This window comes from Lutra lutra, chromosome 7 (assembly GCF_902655055.1).
Source record: "Lutra lutra chromosome 7, mLutLut1.2, whole genome shotgun sequence".
Taxonomy (NCBI): domain Eukaryota; kingdom Metazoa; phylum Chordata; class Mammalia; order Carnivora; family Mustelidae; genus Lutra; species Lutra lutra.
In genome coordinates this window covers 61,530,847-61,550,989 of record NC_062284.1, presented here as the reverse complement: position 1 = coordinate 61,550,989, position 20,143 = coordinate 61,530,847, and the positions used below count along the sequence as shown (strand labels likewise).

Below are 20,143 nucleotides of genomic sequence, written 5' to 3'. Positions count from 1 at the left end.
GAGGCAGTGTGAAGTAGGAGGAATATCTAACCAAGTAAATTGGAGTCTCCTTCCCCTTATTCAAATCTTGTCAGTGTGTCTGTGAGTCAAGGTCTCTTCAGAAATAAAATGAAGGTAAATAACCCGCCAGTGGTAGAAAGAACCCGCCTATCAACTTCTGCACTTTTGTCCCCAGTATCGACTGGGAGGGGTAAACTTCCTGGAAGACTAAGCAGCCTCCGGAGGCTCATTTTTCCAGCTCAGATTTGCCCGGAATCCGACGCCACCTGGCCAGAGGTGGGGCTCCCGCGACCTAAGGGGGGGCCCCTCCGCTGACCCGTCTGCGCCACGGGGCTTGGGGACACCCTCTCCCCGGCCCAGTCCCGCGGAGAGACTCCATCATCAATAATTCATTAAGAACCTCCTCTCCATTGGCTGACGCCACCACCCCCCGCGCTGGCAGCGACCCAATGAGGAAGGAGTTGAGTGGAGCCTTCTGAATAGTGAACTAGCTGCCGTGACGTAACGACCAGCGATTGGCTGAGACGGCACGAGGCGGGGCCAGCTCGGGCGGCGGCGAGAGAGGCTGGGACAGCTCAGTACGAGCCGGGGAGGATCTGACCCGGAGCCTGGTGGGAGCGCGGGGCAGGCGCTGAGAAGGCGGGCGCGGGGCGCCGACCGGCCGCAGGATGTTCAGCTGGATGGGGCGGCAGGCGGGCGGGCGCGAGCGCGCGGGAGGAGCGGACGCGGTGCAGACGGTGACTGGCGGCCTGCGCTCGCTCTACCTGCGCAAGGTGCTGCCGCTGGAGGAGGCGTACCGCTTCCACGAGTTCCACTCGCCAGCGCTGGAGGACGCCGACTTCGATAACAAGCCCATGATCCTGCTGGTGGGCCAGTACAGCACGGGCAAGACCACCTTCATCAGGTAACCCTCCCCGCCCGCTCGTCGCCCTCGCCGGGACCCCTGCTCCCACCACCTAGGTGGGGGCGGTCCTCCCCACGTGTGCGGGTGCTGTCACCAGCCTCCCACAGCCCTCGGACGTCCTGCAACGCCCGCTTCCCCGGCGCGGAATCCCCCCACGGCTGTTTCCCCCTCCAGCATCGGCGTGAGCTCAGGTTCACCGTCCAAAAGCGCTGCCTGGGAGCCCTCCGTCTCGGCCCCCGGTGCGGCCGTCCAGGAAGGGGCTGCGTCTCCCCCACGCAGGCAGGAAGTTCCCCGGAACCCCTTCTCCGTGTACTCTGAGCCCTCCTTCCATACTCTTGATAAAGGACTCTTCCGACTGGATTTGTTCTGTCACCCTGGCCTGGGGACCCGGGGAAGGAGGGAGGAGAGCGAGGCTATAATAAGCATCTTCTTGATGAGCGAGTGGGGCCTAGGGCTAGAAATGGGGACGGAGGTGTGTGGTATCGGAATGGGCTATTGAGTCATAGTTGAATTAAACCCCCAGCGCATAACTCTATCGAATGAATGGATGAATGAATGAATGGCAACAGGGGAGGGTACTTCTCCAACACCCACTTCCATTAAAGTCCTTGTGTGCCGTCCCCCACCACAGTGTTGAGGGGAGCGGGTGGAGAGGCCGCTTTTATTAGCTTCTGCACAGCCTCGCCTTTATCCGGCTGTAGGAAGTTAACTGTGTAGCAGCCCCAGTCGGCGCCCAGTGGAACTAAGGGGGAGTGTCATATTACTATTCGTTAGTTTCCATTTCTTAGGTGGGTCATTCCCTCCTCCCTTGACAACTGAAAATATTTGTCATGCTTGCTCTGTCTCCAAAAGCAAACAATTACTGTGCATGAGCTAAGGCTCAGATCATATGGCTTCGTCTGAAGTGATTTTTGTTGGGAAATCATTTACATTGAAACGAATTTCTTTTTGAAGAAGACTGTGACTTCTAAACCAGAAGTAAGACACTTTCAAGGCTTACTTTCTTTGCTTAGGAAATTTATCTTCCTGGCTTAAACCCTGGGTCAGTTAAAACAAAGTGACTAATCATTTAAGCTTTTGGTCTACAGTTTGGGAAATTGTAACAGTCTCTTCATTACTGATGTTCAACAGGTATCCAGTAAACTGCATCTATATTTGGATATATGCTGTTTCTATTAAACAGCAGTCTCTTTTTCTCCACTCCAGTGACCTAAATAGTTCCTACAAATAGAGTAGTTGTCACTACAGGAAATGTGTTCAATCCAGACGTACAGTACAGATCCATTATGAATGAATTCAGCAAAAGCAAATACACTATATTGAAATATAGTTCTAGATAGTAAAGTGAAAGTGAAGGAAGACTGAAGGAATTTGGTGTTTATTAATAAGGTGAAAATAGTATTAAATATATCACCCCAGACACTCAAACCTAAAAATGTCACAGTCACCGGTACCTTGAAAGATGAAAGACAATACCTTTCAGGTCTCGGTAATATTAACCAGTTTTTAAGTATATGGGATACTGATTTATTGAGACCAAGTGTACAAGAGTAGAAGGTGGGCCTTTTGAAACACACAGATAAGGGATGAGAAGCTGCCATTGTCATAATTATAATAATCGCAGACATGAGCAATGGCATGCTCATGGCACCTTGGGCATTTCCTCCTGTCTGTCTCTGGCACAGGGCTTTATTGTGCCCTGTGTGATTAGGGAGCCCTGGTGCTGCTGTCCCCACCAGGATGTGAAGTGGCCATCTCTCTGCTCACATAGCCTCACTCTTCTCTCTTTTTCATCATTTGTGGGGAGCTCTGTGGAATGGCTAAGCACGCTTGTAAGAAAGATTTTGAGGCTTGACTCCTGGGAACTTCATCCATATGGACCACTTCTCAGTAGGCACGGGAGGCAGGTGCAACCTCAGGGGGAGGGAGGAGTCAGTCACCTTACCAAGATGTCACTTGCTCTTTGAGACTTTCTCCGGCCTAAGTGACTTTGCCCTTAGGCAGTGGGCACAAAGTGGACCTGTGAGATTAGAAGGAAATCATGGTGCGCAAGAAGCTTGGTAAGGTACCAGAGATCTGAGTTTGGTTTCAGAGCAGAGGTAGGAGCAGGAGACTTAAGTCCTAAGAGGAAAGCCCCAAACAAAAGGGCAGCTACCCTCTAGAGCCTGCCCTGGGAAGCAGTGGAGTTGGCCCAGGGTGCTGACCCTCCTGGATCCTGCCTGCCTTCATGGCTGTCTTTTCTCTGAAGCTTATCAGTGCCTGGATTGATGGTTTCTAGCCATTGAGCACTAGAAGCTCATACTTGGCTATGGGGTGCACCTATTTACATAGTCAAAGATTCCCATCCACCTGACTTCCTGTATATCCCAAGAGGTCACTGGTAACACAGAGCCCGCACTGACAGGAAGGAAACTTCTCTCATTCTAAAGCCAGTCAGCAAGGCCTTTGGTGTGCATCGCATACCTTTAATAAAACCATTCTTCCCTCCTTTGTCCCTTGACTGGGAAGAAGTAAGAGCCCCACTAAAACATGGTGAGTCAAAACTTTGTCAGGAATGAGAAAATTAAATGTGTGCCTTGTTCTAATTAAAAGGTCTTCTAGATGGGATGGATGAAAAATCTGAGTATCAAAAACTATACTTACTTTTTAGAAGTGTATGGAAGTATATGGAAGGAGAGTCTTGGTGGACCCTCCTCACATGGGTCACAAAACTGGCCCAGAAGGTGACTTCAGATGTGATAGAGGTATTTGTCAAAGTTTTCTTGGGATAGAAGCAGAACAGCTAATGTACCTACTGTCTGACAGTTTCATTTCTCAGAAGTCAGTGTTATTTCTCAGAAAGCAGCGGATGCTATGAGAGAAACCATGGGTGCTCTACCTCTAACCAGTAAGACTTAGCCAAAAAAGGAGAAGAGATGGGTATGGGGAAAAGTGGCCATGTTGTCTTAGACTATGTAACAGCCAAGGAAGGGTGGATATTGGGCCCAGCCAGGCTTATATCCAAAACCTGAGGAAAACAGATTTCAGAGCTTCCCCCAGAAAATACCTGGGCCCAGGTGCTGTGAAGGAAGACATTTCCTCTGAGAGGAGGTGAGGCTCACTGAAAATCAATTCAAACCACACAGTTGGCATATATATATATATTTTTTTTTAATCAATTCAAACCACACAGTTGGCATATCTTTTTTTAAAGATTTTATTTATTTATTTGACAGAGATCACAAGTACGCAGAGAGGCAGGCAGAGAAAGAGGAGAGGAAGCAGGCTCCCTGCTGAGCAGAGAGCCCTATGCGGGGCTCGATCCCAGGACCCTGAGATCATGACCTGAACCGAAGGCAGAGGCTTAACCCATTGAGCCACCCAGGCACCCTGGCATATTTTGGTTTTTAAAAACTCTGCTTTTGGGGCACCTGGGTGGCTCAGTGGGTTAAGCCTCTGCTTTCGGCTCAGGTCATGATCTCAGGGTCCTGGGATAGAGCCCCGCATCGGGCTCTCTGCTCAGCAGGGAGCCTGCTTCCTCTCTCTCCCTGCCTGCCTCTCTGACTACTTGTGATCTCTGTCTATCAAATAATAAAAACCAACCAAACAAAAAAAACTCTGCTTTCTCTCTTCCTCCTACACCCTGTCCCCTTCTCTGAGAAAAATTTATTCTAATGAGGACAAAAGAGGGAAGTCACTCAAGAAACTGTATAGGCTTTAAAAGGGTAGAGCCCAAAGCAATTAGACAAGAAAAAGAAATGGAATGCAGATTAGAAAGAAGTAAAACCATCTCTATTCACAAAGGGCATGATCATATATAGAGAAATCTTAAGGATTTAGGAAAATCCTAAAAACCTTTTAAAATAAACAAGTTCATACTTGTGGAGCATAAGAAATAACACGGAGGACACGGGGAGATGGAGAGGAGATGTGAGTGAGGATAAATTGGAGGGGGAGATGAACCATGAGAGACTATAGACTCTGAGGAACTAACTGAAGGTTTTGGAGGGGGGAGGAGTGGGAGGTAGGGTGAGCCTGGTGGTGGGTATTGTGGAGGGCACGTATTGCATGGAGCACTGGGTGTGGTACATACACAATGAACTCTGGAACACTGAAAAGAAATTTAAAAAATAAATAAAATTAAAAAAATAAATAAATAAACAAGTTCAGTGATATCTTAGGATACAAGATCAGTATACAACCTCAATTTTATTTCTATGCACTAGCAATGAACAATCTGAAATTAAGAAAAGAAAATAATTCCATTTATAATATCTGAGAGAAAATAGTTAGAAATAAATTTAACAAAAGTAGTATAAAACTTATGCTCTGAAAACTACAAAACTTTGCTTCAAGAAATTTAAGAAAACCTAAAAACAGAACAGGAAAGACTTCCCATGTACATGGATTGGAAGACTTAATATTTTTGGAAGGTCAGTACTGCTCAAAGTGATCTATGATTCCATGCAGTCCCTACCAAAATCCCAACTGCCTTTTTTACAGAAATTGACAAGCTGCTCCTGAAATTCATTCTGAAACATGAGGGATCCAGATTAGCCAAGACAATCTTGAAAGACAACAAAAGTGGAGTTCTCATACTTTCTCATTTCAAAGCTTGCTATAAAGCTACAGTAAACAAGATAGTGGGATAATAGCATAAGAATGGAGATAGAGACTGACTAACAGAACTGAGAGCCCAGAAATAAACCCGTATGTCTGGTGAATTTGTTTTCCCAAGGGTTCCAAGATAATTCAATGGAGGAAAGAACATTCTTTTCAACAAATGATGGTGGACAACTAAATAGCCACATTGCCAAAGGAATAGAGGGGTGCCTGGGTGGCTTAGTTGGTTAAGCGGCTGCCTTCGACTCAGGTCATGATACCAGGGTCCTGGAATCAAGTCCCACATCAGACTCCTTGCTCAGCAGGGAGCCTGCTTCTCCCTCTCCCTCTGCCGTAGCTTATGTGCGCTCTATTTCTCTCTCTCTGTCAAATAAATAAATAAAATCTTTAAAAAAAAAAAAAGGAATAGAGAGTGACTGCTAATGGCTACAGGGTTTCTTTTTGGGGTGATGACAGTGTTCTGAAATTAGAGAGTAGTGTTAGTTGCACAACTTTGTGAAGTTACAAAAAACCAGAGAAGCGTATCTTACCCTTTAAAAGGGTAGGTTTTATGATATATTAATTTTATCTCAGTTAAAAATATAAAACAGTTCGGTCTTCCAACAGTTCAGCATCCTGTGATTTCTTTAGTTTCCATAATTGTGCAGTTAGTGCCAGTCAAGTAATTTCTACATCTCTATCCAATAATTTAAAATAAAAATGGTTGCCAGAAAGAAAGCAAACCAAAAATTGTGGAAATAAGCCAAAAGAACACATGGAAAAAAGGAACTAAGGAATATACATGAGGGCGAAAGGGAGTACAGAGATACCTGGGTGGCTCAGTCAGTTAAGCATCTCACTCCTGCTTTCAGCTCAGGTGTTGATCTCAGGTCATGAGATCGAGCCCGGCCTCCTGGGCACTGAGCATGGAGTCTGTTTAAGACTCTCTCTTCCTCGGGACGCCTGGGTGGTTCAGTTGGTTAAGCAGCTGCCTTTGGCTCAGGTCATGATCCCAGCGTCCTGGGATCGAGTCCCACATCGGGCTCCTTGCTCATCAGGGAGCCTGCTTCTCCCTCTGCCTCTGCCTGCCATTCTGTCTGCCTGTGCTTGCTCTTTCTCCCTCTCTCTCTCTGACAAATAAATAAAGTCTTTAAAAAAAAAAAAAAAGTCTTCCTCTGTCCCTCCCCTCTGTGTGACTTCTCTTTCTCTCTCTCCCTCAAATAAATAAATAAATCCTAAAAAAAAAAAAAAAAAGAAAAGAAAAAGGAAAACAAGTGGCTATCACACAGTCCCTGTATTTTCCCCCATTATTCTTGTCAGTGTATAAACGTTTGTTTTTCCTAACACTCTAAGTAAAGTCGAAGTCTAATATTTTCCTATAAAATGCTTGATAAAGTAATTGTGTTTTAAAACTTTAAATATCAGTTAAATATAGTGTTAATGGGGGGAAAGTTCAAGTTCCCTGTGCAAGTGTGGAAACAAGGTTTATGGACAGTATGAAGTGTTAAGAAGCTTTTTGGACAAGAAAAGGCGTTTTCTGATATGATTAGAACAAGAAAAAGAATCAGGAAGTGATAGGCCTATTGCTTGGGACTCTTGCTGTAACCTTCAAAGAAAGCAGAACTACTCAGCTAGTATTGTCTTGTCTCCTTTTCTCTCAAAAGCAAATGATCCAGAGATGGGAAAGGGAGCTCAGCCAGGTGGGAAAGGGGATCCAAGCCCGGAAGGTGAGGAGCGCCCCAGGGGCGGTACAGGCATGGCACTGTAAATACTGGGGGGTCAGGAGGTAGATGGCAGGACCAGATAGGAAGAACTTGTAGTTGGGCTCAAAGGGCTATGTCTGGTAATTTTTAAGAAGTTATGAAGAATAGGAGGAGTATCAGAAAACTTGAAGCAGGCACATGTCCCAGTTTTCAGAAGAAGGGGGAAATAGATGCTATTAAAGAACAAAGCTCGATTTCATTCCTTTGATAAGCTCTAGAGTCTGTTATTAAAGTGAAGAGAAGTGAAGGCTCTCACTAGGAGGCAGCCTGGTTTACCCATTAAAGAAAATCCCGTTAAGGAAACACTGTGGGCCCTGTTGGGTGGTTCTTACTGTCAGCCAGGCCCTGGAGCCCCTGAAAATGATAGTCTGCTCTGCCAAATACCTAGCCATTCATAGATCTTTCCAAAATGCTGAAATATTTCATTTCTACAGAAGAATGGACTATCTATAATACACAAGATCATACCTATATACCCAGTGTCCATTTATTCAAATAATATTGATTTCCAGGAAGGGTCTGGCTACCCCAGAACTTAGAGTTTCATGGGGAATGTGGATAGGAATCCACAGGCCATGAGGGTCTGAGTGACCCGAGCCGTGATGCTAGCAGCACAGGGTAGGATGGGGACATAGGAAAGGCCCTTCATTCAGCTTGGAGGTTGGAAAAGGCCTCCCTGATGACACAACCTAAAAGCTGAGCCCTGAGGAATGAGCCAGAATTAGCTGCCCAAACCAGACCAGGAAATGAGGGCAAGAAGTGTCAATGATGAGGCCCAGGTTTCTTGGATAACTGGGTGGGCGGTGGAGCTATCCACCAAAATGGGGACACACAGAGAGGAAGAGGGGAGGCATAATTACGAGTTTAGATTTAAACCCATGTTTAAGTAGACACCCTGGTGTAGGGTCCACAAGGGGTTGGACATATGCATCTGGAGTGAAAGGAAGACGAGCTTGTAGAGCCACAGGGAAAAGTCACCGGAGAGGTGGATGGCCATTCAGAGCCATCATAGAGCTGTTTTGGTTGCGAGTAACAGAAACTCAGGTGAAGAAGGCTTAAGGAAAAACATACATTTTCTCATGAAATTGATCAGACCTGGGTGTGCTGGCTTCAGGCCTGGCCTAGGACCCCAAGCGGCGCCATCTGGTCTCTGATTCTCAGCCCTGCTGCCTTCCTCATGTTGGCTTCCCTCTCAGGCAGTTGCCCCTCATGGGGTGGGCAGGTGGCCATCTCCGATTCCAAACTCACCTGACAGCTCAGCAACCCCAGTGGGGGAAAAAAAGAGAAGCTTTTCCCAACAGTTTCTGCAGAAGTCTTAGGTTTGAGTCTCATTGGTTAGACCTTGGCTGTATACCCATCCTGAACCAATTCCTTGAGCCAGGAGAATGAAATACCCATGTCTGCTGTGGGATGGTCGGGCCCCAAGCCATGTAGACTAAGACTGGGGCAACGTGGCTCCTCAAGGTGCTGCTATCAAAAAAGGGAAAATATCTGCTGCATGTGTGAGCCATCGGGCAGCCCCCACAAAAGCCAGGGAAAGAGAGGGCATGGTCAGCAGGGCCAGATGCTTCTGAGAAAAGGGTTGAAATGGATCCAGTAGATTAGCCATCAGGACTCAGGGTGACCTTGGGAAGAACCATGCCAGTAAGTGGCGGTGATGGAAGCCAGGTGGCAGTGGGCTGAGTGAGTGGGAGGTGAAGCGTCAGATACAGAAAACTCTCAGTGACTGTGTACTGCAGGGGAGGAGCTGTGCCCTGGTGACAGGCATTCCAGCAAAAGCCATTGTAAGTTGATGGAAGGGGCCCATGGAAAGTGAGCAGCTGGTATCTCAGAAACCTAAGAAGAGACAGGCCTAGGGGCAAGGGTGGCGGGGCAGGGGGCTTGAGGGCAGGCGTTGTGGTGGGGGTCACAGCAGTCACGTAGGGAGAACTTGCAGGTTGGCCTCCTGTCCACATACTACACCACCTGCCTGACAAACGGCAGCAGTTCCCCCAGATGAGGAGAGATGCGAGGAGAAATGTGTTCAGGTTTGTTTGTTTTTAATTATAAAATTCTCTTTAACTTGCATCTAGAAGCTTGCTTCTAAAAGGCATTCAGGATACTTTTCAAGACCTTGGAAAATTATGAACCAGAAAGCCATGGTCCCTGGATCTGGCTATGGGTCAGAATCACTGGGAGCCTGAGAACAAATTCCAGGGGCCTCTATCCCAGACCTCCTGAACTGGAATCTCTGTGGGAGAGGCTCTGAAATCTGGTTTGGGTTTGGTTTGGGTTTGGTTTTTAGAAACCACCTCCCACGGTAATTCTTAGGTAGCCTCCCCCAGGAAATATTCGGAAAACATAGATAGACAAAGGTTCAGCTAATGGAATCATGATGGTTGAACTTTTTAACTCTTGAAGCGGGTCGGCCTCAACCCAGAAGAGGGAGGCTCCCTTTGGTGGCCTTTCCATGGCATGTGGTCCAGGCTCCATTTGCTCACATTCTTAGCGAATGACCTAGTTGAAGACGTAGAAGTCAAGCTTACAAAACTGGGAATTATGCAAAAAATGCAATTTAATAAACAGCCTTTTTCACTTAATATGATATGATGAACTTTTTCTTGTGTTATGAAGTAATCCTCGGAAATAGCTCTCCTGACTGCATCCTAGTCTATCCTACAGCTTGGAACATTGTTTCTAATTTTATGCTGTTATCTGTAATATAGCAGTGGACATTCTTAGCTGTGAATCTTTGTCTCATTTTTTTTGCTTTCTAAGAATATCTGCCCAAGTATGAATTACTGCATCAAAAGGTATAAATATTTGTCAAGTTTATGTATATTGCTGATTTTATATATACATATAGTACATACATGTTTATATAATATATATTTTATATAAAATAAAACATTATTTTATCCTGAATATGTATGTGTACGTATACCTTTTCAGAAAAGTCATCCCAAATTAGATTCCCACCACAGAATCTAATATGAGGATCATTATTTCACCAAACTGTCAGTGAAACTATGTATTATTATTTAAAAACAAATAAGTGTGACAGGAAAAAATATTCTTTTATTATTTTCTTTAATTTTATTTATTTATTTTGAGAGAGAGCACCAACAGGGGGATCAGCAGAGGCAGAGAGAGAAGCAGACTCCCTGATGAGCAGGGAGCCTGATGCAGGACTTGATCCCAGGACCCTGGGATCATGACCCAAGCTGAAGGCAGACACTTGACCGACTGAGCCACCCAGGCGCCCCTTGCTTTTTTATTTAGCACTATTGAATAAGTGTGCCTTTTCCCTTTACCACATGAGGCTTCCTCATATGCTAATTTATTACATATTGGGATCCTTTGGAGCTCTGTTGGTAGATTCTTATGCCCACACCACACTGTCTTAAGGACTGTCACTTTAAAACATTCTTTAATTAAACAGTGATGCACTGTAACGCTTTTGATCTCACTTCTCTTTATTTTGCAAATACTGTCAGTCATCATTTCCTGTTATTCTTTCAAAGGAACTTTAAAATTGCTTCATTAGATCCTCCCCAGAAAATACCGTTGGGATCCATTTGTATTGGAACTGCCTTGTATCTTTGTATTTGCTCTTCCCAAGCAGGAACACAGCACGGCTTTGACTCAGACCTCTTATGAATCTCAGAAAGGTGTTTGATGTACTTACATAGGTTCTATATACTCTATGTTGTTCTTAGGTATTTTATATTCCTTCGCTCTTATGAGTCAGAATTTTTTCCTTTATATTTTCTGGATGGGTATTGTGAGTATATGAGGTAACTACTGATTTTTATGCATTTTTGTTTTGTATCCGTTTGTTTGATTCAGGTTACTCTGACAGCTCTTCAGTAGGTTCTTTTGGATTTTCTAGGTAGATAGCTGTATCAATTACATTCATGATTACTTTGTTTCTTCTTCTGTTTCCTATTTTATTGTATTGGGAAGCAAGCATCCACACCAAGCTTCTAACTGTGATGACAATTCTTTTGTTATTTCACCTGAGGATATGCTGTTAGCTGCTGGTTTAATATTTTATAAATCAGTCACATTAAGAAGTATCTTTCTATTATGAATTTTAATTTTTTTTAAAGATTTTATTTATTTATTTGACAGAGATCACAAGCAGGCAGAGAGGCAGGTGGAGAGAGAGGAGGAAGCAGGCTCCCCACTGAGCAGGGAGCCCGATGCGGGGCTCGATCCCAGGACCCTGAGATCATGACCTGAGCCGAAGGCAGTGGCTTAACCCACTGAGCCACCCAGGCGCCCATCTATTATGAATTTTAAAAGAATTTCATTTGAAAACACTAGAACAGATGTTGAGCCTCACTAAATGCCTTTTTACTTTTCCATTTAACCAGTGTTCTGTGGATGGTAATTCTGGGAGATTGTTAAGTAGGTGTTCAAAAAGGCTCCTAGAGTTCAGGAACTTTGGGAAATGCTGTGTTCTGTAGCCTTCTCCTGAAGCTTTCCAATGCTCCCAGCTCAAGCTCACTTCTGTTGTCGGGTTCATAAATTACAAGTCCTCGTGTAGAAGACACTTATTAGATCTTCAATGCATGAGGAAATGAATGACTGGAGAAATTAACAGGGCTGTAAACAACAGGGAAGCCTGTTGCCTTGGATTCCAGTGAACTTCCTCTCCCTTTCTTCTCCTTCCTTTCCTTTCTTTCTTTCTTCCAGCCTCCTTTCAGAATAATATGGAAGGCAGAGTGGGGTGGCTGGTGGTACTGGCCAGTTAGACAGCCATGTGCCTTAAGCACATCTTGGCCTTGCATGGTTGAAATGCCATTCATAACTGGAAAAATTGAGCTGTGGAAAGGCTTTATGCAGCAAATTCCAGTTTCTTGATCCCACAGGCTAATGTGGATTCCTTCGCAGGCACAGCAGTTTGAAAGATGATGTCACCTGAGCAAGGAGCTCTGGCTGTAATAGGTCCATGATTCAACCAAAGGAGAAACAAAAATGAAAATAAAAGTCAAGTTTCATCCTTAAGGAAGACCTAGAGTCTTAAAATGGAAGTGAAGCTTGGCCTGACTTAATTTTTCAGCAACTTAAAGAGGATTAAAATTTTAAAGAAAGTGAGATATTTCTGATATTTATCTCAGCATTCTTTATGAGCCAGAAATGGGAAGCTATTTCAATGCCCAAGAGTAAGGAAGTGGCAAACTCAGTCGTTAGACATTTGTCTTAGAATAGTCTGCAGCCACTAAAAATTGTTTTTGAAGAATTTCTGATGGCATGAGGAAAACCTAATGGTGCAGAAAATAGGTAAAATTATTTAAACATTCTGATCCCAATTTTAGAAAGAAAAAATATATATTCACAAGAACAGTGATATATTGAGAGAAAGAGCACATTATATAATTTTTATTACAGTATATTGTTATAAGTGTTCTATTTTATTAGTTATTTTTGTTAAGCTCTTACTGCACCTAATTTATAAATTAAACCATATCATGGATGTGTACATATAGGAAAAATCAAAATCATTGTGTGTATAGCGTTCAGGCATCCACTGAGGGGCTTGGGACATATCCTCCATGAATAAGGGATGACTACTGTATTGCTAAAATGATTAATGCCTTTTCCCATATTCCAAGCACAATTTGGAACCCAGACAGAATGCATGAATGAATAACCAGGGGAGAAAACATTTGCAGCTGGAGTTTTGGAAGTCTGTCATTGAATACCGTACCTTGTTTTTAGTCATTCTTAAGCCCTTCTCTGAGAAGATGGTGTTTGAGTATTTTGAGGGACTTTTCATCATCCTGAAGATTTCCTTTTCCTCTTAACACAAACATTATTTTGCTATGGCGTTAAATTTTTTTTTTTCCTAGCCTAAGCTATGGAAGAAAAAAGACACTGTCCACTTATACCTTTGTATGAAATCAGCTCCCTGAACCAAGGCTGGGCCAGTCTCCCCAGAAGCTGTTTGGACGAAGCCACACCGTGGCCTTCAGCGGAGAGGGCCATCCTCCTCACCAACACCCTGCCCAGCTGCTTGGAATCCCAGATGTCTGTCCTTTCTTTTCTTTTTTTTTTTTTTTTTTTTACATTGAGGACTTGGAGCAATCACCCCTGGAAGTGGCAGCCTTTTCTGAGAACACAGGAAAAGGAGAGCAAGGCGGAGCCAGGGACCAAAGCCCCATCTAACGCACAGGGTGCCAGTTCAGTGGGCTTGTCGGCTGTGACCTACGGTGATGCTCATCTGTAGTCCTCCCGTGGCCTCTTGTTCCTTTGAATTCTTGTTATTGCAGATAACACCACAAATTCCCTGGAACTTGAGCTCCGGGAAAGCCTTTGATACATCAACGTTTAACACAGCTGATCAGCCTCGTGCCTGCAGGTGACCTGTTCTTGTATGTCATACCTTGGAATCTCCTCAGACTCTCCAAGGTGGCTGGTTTTGAACCTTGTCCCTCTCTTCGCACTTTGTTCACGTCGGACACCCCAACATGCTGTTGTCCTTAGCTCCCTCACTGCCTCGGACACGTGCCTGCCCACCTGGCGGTGTGACATCAGTGTGCCTGAGTTTCCCCATCCTCCAGTGTAAAACTCTTCTGGGCAGTCAGCTTAGACTGTCATGTATTAACTCATGTATCCGACATGTCCTACTTAGGGTGCCAGCAGCTGGGGGCTGTGTGGGACCCCAACGCTATGGGGCTGAGCGTGATGGAAAAGCAAACGCCTTGGGCCAAAACGAGGAGCCCCGAGCTCTAAGTCTTGCATGGCCACTAACGAGTCTGACCAGCAAGTCACTGCTGGTTCCAATCCTTAGTCTCTTCACCTATCAAGACAAGGCGTTGAGCCTAAGAGAGTTTGGGACTGGAGAGTTCTGAGCATGTGGATTGCACCCTGCAGGAAGGACGACCTACCAGGAAAGAGGAGATCAGGCCCTCAAACAGCATGCATGCCAGGTGTTCCCGAGGAGTTCCACAAGAGAAGGGGAGGGGGGGAATGGCCAGAAAAAAAAGATCGTGGAGGGCTCAAGGAGGGAGGACAGCCCGAAGGATGTGATGCTTTGCCAAGTGACTCAAAGAGCAAGTAGGATGGATGGTAGAAATCATAAGACTCGATTCCCAGACAGACAGAGGGAATGAAGTAAGGGGAGTTGGGGCAGGAATTTCGGACCTGGAAGAGATGAATCAAGGAGGGAATAAAGCCTACCGTAGGTGAGGAGCAAGAACCCAGAGTGCAAGGCAGAGGGGATGGCTCATGGGGAAGGGAAGTCACCTGGGGAGGACTGGGTTGTTGGTGAAGGCTGTCTGATGGAAGTGGTTTGTAGAAAAACAATCTCATCTTGCAGGACAGAGGGGGAGAGGGAAGCTGGGAGGCAGCTGGGCAGGACAGAATGACCAGAGCCTACATGAGGTGCAGAAAAGTGAGGGAGGGAGACCAAAGCCAGATGGCCACCTGGAGGAGGGCACGGAGAAAGCCGGTCAGCTGCGGGACACTGGTTCACCCTTGCCATGTTCCAGATGCCGTGTTAGATGCTAGGGTATGGTAGTGAGCCAGACAGAGGGCCTCCCTCTCAAGGTGCTCCTGATAGCCTGGGACAGTGATGTGCCCACAGGAACATGGCAGAATGTCAGCTCCTGATAAGTGTTCTGATTGGGCTATGAGGAGGAGGGATGGGAAACCAGACCTGAGAGGCTCCTGTGTCAGAAGGCTCCCCAAGAAAGTACCATATGACATGCAGAGATCTGGGGGAGGGCCTTCCAAGCAATCCTGAGGTAGGAATGGCCTTGGCATATTGACAAGGTGGTGCAAAGGCCAGTGTGATCAGACACTCAGACACTCATTATTTCAACAAGTATTTCTTGAGCGCCCCAACCGTGTGCCAGAGATCATTGCATGCATGTGGGAAGTATTAGTGAACAGAAGAGACTAAAAGCCCTGCTTTCCTTTAGCATTTACTCTACCAGGTGGAGGCAGGGAATAAGTCATAAATATAATAAGTGAATTTTATATTGCAGTAGAGCCATGGGAAAGAAAACACAATTTTCTTTCTAATTTTTTTTTTGCTGTTATAGATAATGCTGCAATGGACATTATCACATAAAAATCTTTTTCGTGTGTCTAGGGTTTTTGCTAAAATAGATTTCAAAAGGAAGAACTAACCCCATTTTAGAGGCTTTTAACATAAAGTATCAAATTGCTTGTCAGTGAGGTTATAGCAACTGATTATTCCACTAATATACATAAGGGTGTTGATTTTACTACCCCTTTGCACTGTTGGGTACTATGAGCTCTTTAAAGCATTAATACATTGTGTCTTTGATTGGCATTGCTTTGATAATGAAATTGAACACTGAATTTTGGCTTCTTATTATCTGTGGGAGAAAGTATCACTAAGCAGAGTAACAAGGTAAAGAAGCTATACAGAGCTAGTTCTACTTCTCTTCTGCGTCTGGGGCCCAGAGATGGAATGGTTTCTCAAAGTCACCTTTTGGGGGCACATTTCACTTCAAACTGATTCACATTAGCAGCATACTTTAGCAAATATTTGCCAAATATAAACTGAAATATATTTAAGTATACTTTATTTTTTTTAAAGATTTTATTTATTTATTTGACAGAGAGAACTCACAAGTAAGCAGAGAGGCAGGCAGAGAGAGAGGAGGAAGCAGGCTCCCTGCTGAGCAGAAAGCCCGATGTGGGGCTCGAACCCAGGACCTGGGATCATGACCTGAGCCGAAGGCAGCGGCTTAACCCACTGAGCCACCCAGGCGCCCCTGAAATACATTTAAGTATACTTTAAAAATAGTTTATTAAAGTTCTGTCTGGCAGGGTTGCTGCTTGGGAAGTTCTAGCTTCTCTTAGATTATGAACTTGAAAATAAGAAGCACCTGCTGTTCTTTAAACAATTTCATACTCCAGGTTTTTCCTTGAAACCCCTATTATTCCCAAATTAGTAGGGTTTGTTGTGCTTTTATATAAAACTGTATATTTCTAGGAACATCCAAAGCCATTCAGACTCTCCTTGGCCACGATGGCCTGACTTACACACTTTTACATGTAAGTTACTTCCCTGCTGGGGACTCACTGCTGAACCCCGGCATCCACACACCCCTCCACCCCTTCCTAAGCCCCATCCTCACCTCCCGAGGCCTGGAGCTGAAGGACCCTCTTCCAGGCCTGGGGAAGTGCTGAGAAGCAGCAAGACTGTAGAGCCACCCAAGGTGGGACGCAACAGTGGGTTTTCCCCTAAAAGGCGCAGCTACAGTTCTTGTCTGGTTTGTCTATTTTGTTGGTGTGCGTGTGAACATCGTAGGCTGTCTTGCAAGCCAGCCATTGCTGTTAACGTTGATTCCATGGGAGAGTGCCTGTCAAGTTTAAGCTGACCTGAGCCTTTTGTGAGAACTGTGTGTGCTCCAGGGAGCCTGGTGACATTGACTGCTGTTCTTCCAAGCCCAGCGCCCCCGCCGTCGGTGGTCTCCCTTCCTCTGTCCCACAGATCTCCAGGCATAGCATCATCCAGGCCATGGGGTGTGGAATTCAAAGTGGACTTGGGAGGGGTGTGATTTGGACTTGAATTCTAGCTTTGCTGATGACTGACTTCAGACTTGAGATCCCAGAGTAGCTGTGAAACCGAAACTCCACAGTCGTGTGTGTATATGAAATCCACACACTCTGCTTACTCACTGCAAGTGCTGGAGTCTCCCAGAGCGTGAGATGCTGCTGCTGGTTTCACCGGTATTGCTAAGGCTTGTGTGGAATTTCATAAGACGTTGTAAAGGAGAACATTTCTGCTCCCAAGGATATTTAGTAGTGTGCTCGGTACCTGCAAAAGTTTTGAAATTTTTAAAAAATTTAATTTGAACATGCTTTGAAAAGTAGCTCCTTCTCTCCCCAGCTTTTCTCTAGGGAGAACAGAGGGAGCCGGCCACTTGCTGTTAGGGCAGCCCCAGGATCTTGTAGGAAGAGAGTGGGGGAGAGCTCTGCTTCCTGACTTTTGAGGAGAAGCAGGATTGCGGTGTCTATGGCCAGCACACTGCATGAGGGTGCACCGAATCCCCCCTTGTGCTCCTCATCACCCAACAAACCACCAGCCAAGCCCAGGTTTAAAACATTGTCTGGAGGGGTGCCCGGATGGCTCAGTGGGTTAAGCCTCTGCCTTTGGCTCAGGTCCTAATCCCAGGGTCCTGGGATCGAGCCCTAGATCAGGCTCCTTGCTCAGCAGGGAGCCTGCTTCTCCCTCTGCCCCTTCTGTCTGTTCATGTTCTCTCTCTCTCTCTCTCTCATAAATAAGTAAAATCTTTAAAAAACAAAGACAAAGAAAAACATTGTCTAGAGACAGCCCAAGGCCTGGAGTCCAGCTGCCAGCATTTCATTGCCACTGAAACACACTTACTGTGTGACCTTAGGCAAATTGTGTAGCTTTTCTGATGCCCCTGATGCTTTTCTGATCTCCCACCTGTAAAATGGGAGTAATATTAGTGCCCACTTCAGAGTGTTAACAGGGTTTGCATGAACAATTTTGCATGTGGAGGGCTTTGTACTCCAGGTAAATAACAAGCACTTGGTAAATGCTGGGTGCTATTGTCTGATCATTTTTTCACATTTCCTCAAAATTTAGGGGACATATGTAAATGTTAACTATTCTGGTGCTTCTCAACATCACAGTAATGTAGAAACTTTGGATGATGTGAAAACTAGCAATGAGACCAATTAAATGTTCAGAATTTAGCCTGCTGAGATGGCTAAACAATGTCACTTTTCTTTATATAGAAAACATAGGTTTTTCAGGGATGGACTGATTTCTTGTTCTTAGAAAGATGGCAAAATTGTGTTGGACAGTTGAGTGCAGTCACTCTGTCCCAGGAAATAAAATCACAGGTTTGGGCCTAACTCCGATCAGTTGGGACATTTTAGAAATAAACAAATCGTTGTTAGCTTCAAGAATGGGGAGTTAGTGGGGGAAAACTGTGCACCTTCATGACCTTGAGCTTCTCCCAGGGTCAAGGGTCATGCCCTGGCAGGCTTGAGACATGGCTCCACTCTAATCACCTCCAGTAGGGATTCCTTTCTACCTCTCCCAAGCCCTAGAACTTGCTCTGGGTCACTGTCAAGTGTTCTCTGAAGGTGTTGCCTTTCCACTTGTCACTTGGTAATGAAGGAAATGTATTTCAAAGTACTCTTTTCTTCATGTTCCCCTCGGCTGCAAAGGAAGGAGGGAGGAGTCTTTGCCCTGCCCCTGCCCCATTCCATACACACAAATACAGGGAAGTGTGTTTTTCTTCTTCATGGAAAGGAAATCTTGCTGGGGAGGGAGGGGCTCTGAGGGGTTTCAGCTGAATGAAGTGCTAGCGGAGGAAGGGTGATGGGGAGCACAGATGGCAGGGCTCCACTATTTTCCACAGGAAGCAGACTTTCCCCACTGTGCTACCTCTGGTCACCTTGCCCCTCCCCAGCCATATCACTAAGCCAGTCCTTGGCCTGTATCTGGTCAACTGGTCTCGTCGGCCCCCAGAATAGGAACCCTTGGTGACATTTGCTGGGCCCATCTACCCAATTGGGTGGGTCAAACATCATATGACACTGGGCAGGGCAGCATGTGTGGGGTAAAATCCAGCTAGCTTGCTAAGCTGTGGACCCTGGTGCTGGGCTGTGTCTGCATGGAGGCAGGGGCATCGTTGTGCAGTTTGCACATAGAGCCGGTCATGGCCCTGGTGGTGTCTAATCTGAACCTCTTGCCCCCCCCCCCCCCCACTCCCCGGCCCTTTCTTCAACCCCCATCCTCCATAGCAGCCTCTGTTGCTGCTGAATTCTTTTGAGATGCACTTCCATGACCATGACCTCGAGGAACCCAAGGGAGCTATAAAGTGCACAAGGGAGGATGACCCAGGGGCCTCACTGATCACTAGTAACAAGGAGAGATGGTTCATTATTTCACTCACTACATGGAGTGCCCTCTGGGCAGGCATGGGGCTGGGTGCTGGGGCTTTGCATCTGGCCGTAGGCATGGGCCTGTCAGCAAGGGCCCACAAACAGAAAAATGCAGTGCCCCTGGTAAGCACCATCACGGCTGCAGGCATGGGGTGCCCAGGCCCCACAGAGGAGGTATGCCCAACACAATGGAGGAACAGGGACACTTCCCAAAAGGAGGTGGGCCTGGGGAGGTTCTAGCAGGATGCCCAGGAGCTGGCTGGGTACACTTCCCTGGGGTGGTGTCTGTTGTGCCAGTGGAACCAGGAGCAGGAATTGTGCTGAGCAAAGGTTCATTTTCAGAAGACTTAGGAAGTCTGCAAGGTGCCTGATCTGTTACTAGGGTTCAGTGGGGAGGGGGGTGGGGCTTAGGTCTTTAGATTGTAAGCTTTGAAAATTTGTCATTAGCCAAAGAGTAAAATGCTAATCATTCTCCTTTCCCTGGTGGTTCGATTTCTAGGCCTAGGAAGCTTTCTGGCCTCTTGCTTTGTGATAACTTGCTAAGTTTCTTTTCTGTTTCCCTCCTCCAGATACTTACTGGAGCAAGATTTCCCAGGCATGAGGATTGGTCCAGAGCCCACTACGGATTCCTTCATCGCTGTGATGTATGGGGAGACTGAGGGCAGCACCCCAGGGAACGCTTTAGTTGTGGACCCCAAAAAGCCATTTCGAAAGCTCAGTCGCTTCGGAAATGCATTCCTGAATCGGTAAGGACCAGCAACCCACCGTCTTTAGTCAGGTTGTTTAAACCTTGTCTTTGAATTCTTGCCAATTATGTATAAAGCTTCAGAAACGGAATGGTGCATGTTTATTCTAGAAGAGAGAAGTTATAAAGAATATGCTTATTGTTATTCAAATATTTGAAAAGATAGAGAATGATCATTTATTACCTATTCTGGGTGGCTTCAGAGGGCAGAGCTAAAGCCCCAGGACTGGGTGTTATAAGGCCACACAGTACAAGGAATAA

General features: G+C 45.8%; 1 protein-coding gene across 1 annotated transcript in view; it reads left to right on the top strand.

The window, feature by feature from the left end:
• Positions 1–566: 566 nt before the first annotated feature.
• Positions 567–20,143, top strand: part of EHD4 (EH domain containing 4) — an 81,141-nt gene continuing 61,564 nt past the window's right edge. The window contains exons 1-2 of the mRNA XM_047737383.1: positions 567–904; positions 19,707–19,883. Of these exons, the coding sequence (XP_047593339.1) occupies positions 669–904; positions 19,707–19,883 (413 nt within the window). The 5' untranslated portion in view covers positions 567–668. The remainder of the gene's footprint in view (positions 905–19,706; positions 19,884–20,143) is intronic.